The 6,489-nt window shown below is 24.1% G+C and overlaps 2 protein-coding genes across 2 annotated transcripts in view; one reads left to right on the top strand and one right to left on the bottom strand.

The window, feature by feature from the left end:
• The window catches only part of LOC100164061 (protein CDV3 homolog), a gene marked incomplete in the record, with an annotated part of 15,476 nt that extends 14,985 nt beyond the window's left edge, over positions 1-491 (top strand). The window contains 1 exon segment of the mRNA NM_001162456.1: positions 1-491. Within this exon segment, the coding sequence (NP_001155928.1) occupies positions 1-58 (58 nt within the window).
• Positions 492-4,675: 4,184 nt separating this feature from the next.
• Positions 4,676-5,481, bottom strand: LOC115032976 (protein CDV3 homolog; the record flags this gene model as incomplete). The annotated part of the gene is given in 2 exon segments (XM_029488715.1): positions 4,676-5,340; positions 5,407-5,481. Coding segments are annotated over 2 exon segments (227 nt in total), but the record flags the coding sequence as incomplete, so codon positions are not given.
• Positions 5,482-6,489: the final 1,008 nt, after the last annotated feature.

The following is a 6,489-nucleotide window of genomic DNA, read 5'->3' as shown; positions in this document are numbered from 1 at the left end:
AACTGTAGCGCCTGCTGCTAGAAAAGTTGAAACTCCAGCATGGGCCAAGTATCAATGATTAAAAGCTATAATGAACGTGCACATAAATATTATCTTTTAAACAATTTTCTAAAAAAAAAATGCATCATTAAATTATTGTTTAGAAAATGTTCATCAAATATTTTCCACGATGATTATCACAATTCATTATGGAATTATGTTTTTTGTTCATTAGTCTTAAATATTAATCGAAATTAAAACTGTGATCAAATTTCTATAAATATCATAATATTTTTAAGTGATATACTATTTTGTTAATTTCATTTATTATGATTATGAGTTGTAGATTTGTATACATATTTATAACAACCAAATCTATTCCCAAAACTCTGAAAACATATTTCCGTATAGGGTATTTATGTCATATTTATAATTTCATTAAAATAATTGTGCGGGCACAACTAATTAGAAATGTCTTAATATATTATACACATGTTAAATTATGTTTGAAATTGTGTTGAAAATGTCTAATTCAAGTGCCTAAAATATTTTGAGTTGTGTATCATTAAAAACAAACAAAAATATATCATAGCATAAGTATTCAATTTTTTGATATAATATAACATAATTATCAAGATTATTAATTTTATTATTAATATATCATATATATATATATATATATTATTATTAATACAATTATGTCCTGGCTAATAATTTTTTGAAGAAAACTTTTTCATTTTAAAAACCCAAGAAATTGAGACAAACAAAATACTAATATCCACGTTAGATAAAATGTTCATTGCCTTGCTATTTATAAAATGTATTATTTAATATACTTTTTTTATATCTTAATACATAACTTTTCTGTTTATAATGCTACACATCCTTCTTTATTTTTATTTCTAATTCTAAAATAAATTACTTGTTCTAAGTCATCTAATAATATTTGAGAAAATGTGTTTAAAATATGATTATGAATTACTCATCAATACATTGGAGAATGACAAATTAGATCAATGCAATTATTAAATATATTTGTTAATTATTTTATTGATTTCTCATCAATCAAAAACTGAAATATTTGTCTGAAATACAATTTATTCACGGCTGTATTCGTAGTAGATGCTTAAGAATAAGTATTGCTTAAGCTAATTTTGATAATTTAAAAAATAAAAATTTGTGATAATAACTTAAGCAATGATTAAGGTAGGTTTTAACCAACCTTAATTTAATTTAAGTAATACTTTTTATTACCTTAAGCTAAAGTCTCGTTTAAGTCTCATCTGAGTCATAAGTTTATGACTAATAATAATAATACTTATTCTTAAGCATCAACTATGAATAACTGCCTTAGATTTTAATTTTCTTAAATACTTCTTACAAACTCAGAAAATCAAAAACATACACTTTATAGATGTTATTATCTGTGTGAACACTTCAATTAACAAAGACCTATAATGTCTATAATAGTTTTCTTCATCGTATAGCACTTATTACTAATATTATATTAGGTATGATAAAAAATAACCGTGTAAAATGCTGAATTGTTTTAAAATCAACAAATGAAAACAGGTAGGTAAGTTTGAGTGTTTGACAATAATATTTGTCATACATAGTTACAAAGTAGTACTAGTTGTTGGATATGGGTGAGTTGGTACCTGGTGATGAGATGGCAGAATTTAAATCATTCAACAAAAATTATAGTTGTAACTAATACACATCTGCAGTGTGCTACCGTTATGTCTACGATACCATGTGGTTTATATCATGGTATTATCACTCGTCAACATATCACTTTTAATTTTCCAACCTCTACAACTAATTATAATTTAAATTAACTACTTTGGCCCCCTCATTTTCATTATCTTAAAACTACCAAGTACTATTACCGATAATATTCATTTTATAATATCACACTAGTAGGTAATCATAATTGTATTAAATATTAATTGTAAATTGGGCACATGCCCGTAATGTATGCTTAAATAAATAAACAATCTATAGACATATCTTATATCATGACCCTTGTTTAAGATAGAATCTATTAGATCAATCTCTATCTATTTTAAACCGTGATCATAACTTTTTAGACTTAGTCATGGCTCATGATCTAGGTGTATATTATTTTATAGGTCTATGGTATTATCCATGGTATTATCCTATGGTTAATGGTTATGATTAGGGTTCTGATTTAAATGCCCTAAAAATATCAAAATAATTCCCTTTCAAAAATGCATTTATTTAAAAGCATTAACCTTCAGTATGTCGCACGGGTTATGAATACCTAATCCGACTTACATTTCACTAGCCCCCCCCCACCCCCCCCCCCCACCAAATAAAATTGTTGACATTTCTTTTGTACTAAACATTAGTGTGCCATTAGTGTGAATTTGTATGACTATTTTTAGAATTTTTTTGTTAAACAGTAAATTCAAAAACATATATGGGGGGGCTGGAGAAATGTTCGCAAGTCCCCTCTCATGGAAAAATTACATTTTTGATATTTTTCTTTTACCAAACATTAGTGCGCCATTAGTGTGAATTTGTGCGACACCCGTTGTACTCAGAAAAATCGTTTTTCCTTGGGTATTTCCCCAGCCCCCCCTCATGGAAAAAATTACAAGTTTTAAATTTTTTCTTTGCCAAACATTAGTGCGCTATTTATGTATATTAAATAAAATGTATTTCAATAAAAAAATTAATTAAATTAAAAATCCTAGAAAAAAAACTAAAATCTAAAAAACCTCAATATGATAAAAAACCACTTGAATAAAAAATCGAATATTTATTAAAAGAGTTGGTAAATTAAAAAATATATAATCAATATGTAAATAAATAATATAATATTAATATAAAATTCTTTACCTACTTAGGTATTTTTTTTAAATTTAACTATGCTTTTTTTATTGATTTTCTTTTAATATTCCGTAAGAATCTAAAAAACCTATATAAAATATAAAATCAGTTGAATAAAAAATCTAAAAAGGATAAAAAAAACAGCTGAATAAAAATTTATATTTAATTAAAAATTTAAAATTAAAAAAAAAGCCCAGTTAAATTTTAAAAAATGTCTTAATAAGATAAAAATGCTTATATTAATATTTTATTATTATTTTTATATATTGATTTTATATTTTTTTTAATTTAACTTAGATCCTTTTTTTAATATTAGATTTCTTATAAAATATCAATTTTTTATTTAGCCGCTTTTTTATTATTTTTAAATTTTTTATCCCACTATGTAATTAAAATTTGTAAGTCACCCCTCCCTAATTTATTCCTAAAAAGAAGTTGGTCAAACATTAATATAAAAGCCTGGATAAAATTTAAAAATATCTTAGTGGGATAAAACATTTAAAAAGAATAAAAAAGCAGCTAAATAAAAAATCTAATATTAAAAAAAGGATCCAAGTTAAATTAAAAATAATAATACAATATTAATATAAGATTTTTTATCCTATTATGATATTTTTTAAATTTAACAAGGCTTGTTTTGTTAATTTTCAATTGTTTACTCAACTGGTTTTTTCTTTTACATAGGTTTTTTAGTTTCTTATGAAATATAAAAGAAAATAAATAAAAAAAATGCATAGTTAAATTAAAAAACGTGGGTAAGTGGATTTCGCTCTGCTGTACAGTAGATTACAAGTGGGTCACTGTATAATGGATGGTATTAAATTTGAATTCAATGATATAATATCATTGTATAAGAAAAACGATTCTGATCGGAGACAGTTGTCAGTCTAGGTATTAGACATACTTATTATAGGTAGGTATACTTATCTATAGTATTAAAAAAAAATTGACCTATAAAAGGTATTTATAATAAATTCCAAATTAATCATATCCCAATATCCATCAGGTAACGCGTTATACATCAACAATAAACCGTGGTACTATCATAGATATATAATAGTATACTTTAGAAGTTTCAAGTACCCACAAATAATATTATACAATCATTACAATCACAACAAAATAAATAATATTTATTCCAGGTTTTTTAATATGTGATTTCGTCCAAATTTGAACTTAAAATGACTATAAAAATAAACTGTGCTTATGTATTTCTTAGAATTTTTGGCAACAGAATTAAATATTTACGTGGAATCTTGTTTTAAATTTTCAATCCTTAGATATAAAAGTTGAACATTTTATAAATTTTTAACTACAAAATAATTATTCAATTTTAAATTTGATAAATTTTGTCAACTTTTTAACTTCAAATGCTTATAAAAAAAAATTGTGCCTATGTATTTTTAATATTTTTCAACTGATATTGTAACAATATATCAGGAGCTTTGTATCAAATTTTTACACTTTTTGGCCCAACAGATAAAACTTTATTGATATTTATAGAAAAAAAAACTAAAAAAATTGAAAACTTTAATTAGAAATAAAAATAAAGAAGGACGTGTAGCATTATAAACAGAAAAGTTATGTATTAAGATATAAAAAAAGTATATTAAATAATACATTTTATAAATAGCAAGGCAATGAACATTTTATCTAACGTGGATATTAGTATTTTACTTGTCTCAATTTCTTGGGTTTTTAAAATGAAAAAGTTTTCTTCAAAAAATTATTAGCCAGGACATAATTGTATTAATAATAATATATATATATGATATATTAATAATAAAATTAATAATCTTGATAATTATGTTATATTATATCAAAAAATTGAATACTTATGCTATGATATATTTTTGTTTGTTTTTAATGATACACAACTCAAAATATTTTAGGCACTTGAATTAGACATTTTCAACACAATTTCAAACATAATTTAACATGTGTATAATATATTAAGACATTTCTAATTAGTTGTGCCCGCACAATTATTTTAATGAAATTATAAATATGACATAAATACCCTATACGGAAATATGTTTTCAGAGTTTTGGGAATAGATTTGGTTGTTATAAATATGTATACAAATCTACAACTCATAATCATAATAAATGAAATTAACAAAATAGTATATCACTTAAAAATATTATGATATTTATAGAAATTTGATCACAGTTTTAATTTCGATTAATATTTAAGACTAATGAACAAAAAACATAATTCCATAATGAATTGTGATAATCATCGTGGAAAATATTTGATGAACATTTTCTAAACAATAATTTAATGATGCATTTTTTTTTTAGAAAATTGTTTAAAAGATAATATTTATGTGCACGTTCATTATAGCTTTTAATCATTGATACTTGGCCCATGCTGGAGTTTCAACTTTTCTAGCAGCAGGCGCTACAGTTCTTTTAGGATTATTATTGCCTTGAAGAGTTGGAAACATTTCTTCATTTTTAACATCTAAGCTAGTTTTACTTCTTGGTGCGCTTCTATGTCCACCTAAGTGACAGATAATTAATTAAAAGATTTTAGTATTTAAAGTGAAACATTAAATTAATAGTTTACCTTGAAAATTGTTACGCTGAGCTGGTGGAACATACACATTTTTCTGTACTTCAGCAACTACTGGAGGAGCAACAGCTAAAATAATTAAAATGATATTATACTACACAATTTGTTTAATATTTTATTTAATTTTAAGTGGAAAGAAAGTTAAGTAGTTATGAAATACATTTATATAAAATAAAGTAACACTTCAGTAACATTATTCCAACTATATAACCAAATGTTTATTTATGTTAATGTATTAACCCTTTCACTGCTCCAGATGTACTATTATATTGCTGTATTTTATAATATTATCATTTTCCGTTAAAATCTTTCGGAAGCCCTGGCCGAAAATTGTACGTAAATTTAAGTTTAAAAAATGTGAAATATGCTAAATATCGCTCAAGGTGCATATACCTTCCATAAAATATGACGAAATATGCAATAATATGCAAATTTAAACTTTGTATTTAATTTCGCCATTTCATAAAAAAAAGGTGGGTAAGTGGATGTCGCTCTGCTGTACAGTAGGTTACAAGTGGGTCACAGTGGGTATAATGGATAGTATTAAATTTGAATTCAATGATATAATATCATTGTATAAGAAAAACGATTCTGAGCGGAGACGGTTTGTCAGTCTAGGTATTAGACATACTTATTATAGGTAGGTATACTTATCTATAGTATTAAAAAAAAATTGACCTATAAAAGGTATTTATAATAAATTCCAAATTAATCATATCACAATATCCATCAGGTAACACGTTATACATCAACAACAAACCGTGGTACTATCATAGATATATAATAGTATACTTTAGAAGTTTCAAGTACCCACATATAATATTATACAATCATTACAATCACAACAAAATAAATAATATTTATTCCAGGTTTTTTAATATGTGATTTCGTCAAAAGTTGAACTTAAAATGACTATAAACATAGACTGTGCTTATGTACTTCTTACAATTTTTGGCAACATAATTAAATATTTACGTGGAATCTCGTTTTAAATTTTCAATCGTGAGATATAAAAGTTGAACATTTTATAAATTTTTAACAACATATAATTATTTAATTTTAAATTTGATAAATTTT

The sequence above is a fragment of the Acyrthosiphon pisum genome, chromosome X, assembly GCF_005508785.2.
Source record: "Acyrthosiphon pisum isolate AL4f chromosome X, pea_aphid_22Mar2018_4r6ur, whole genome shotgun sequence".
Lineage (NCBI taxonomy): Eukaryota > Metazoa > Arthropoda > Insecta > Hemiptera > Aphididae > Acyrthosiphon > Acyrthosiphon pisum.
Note: the sequence above shows the minus strand (reverse complement) of the source record. Positions and strands in the feature narration are given on the sequence as shown.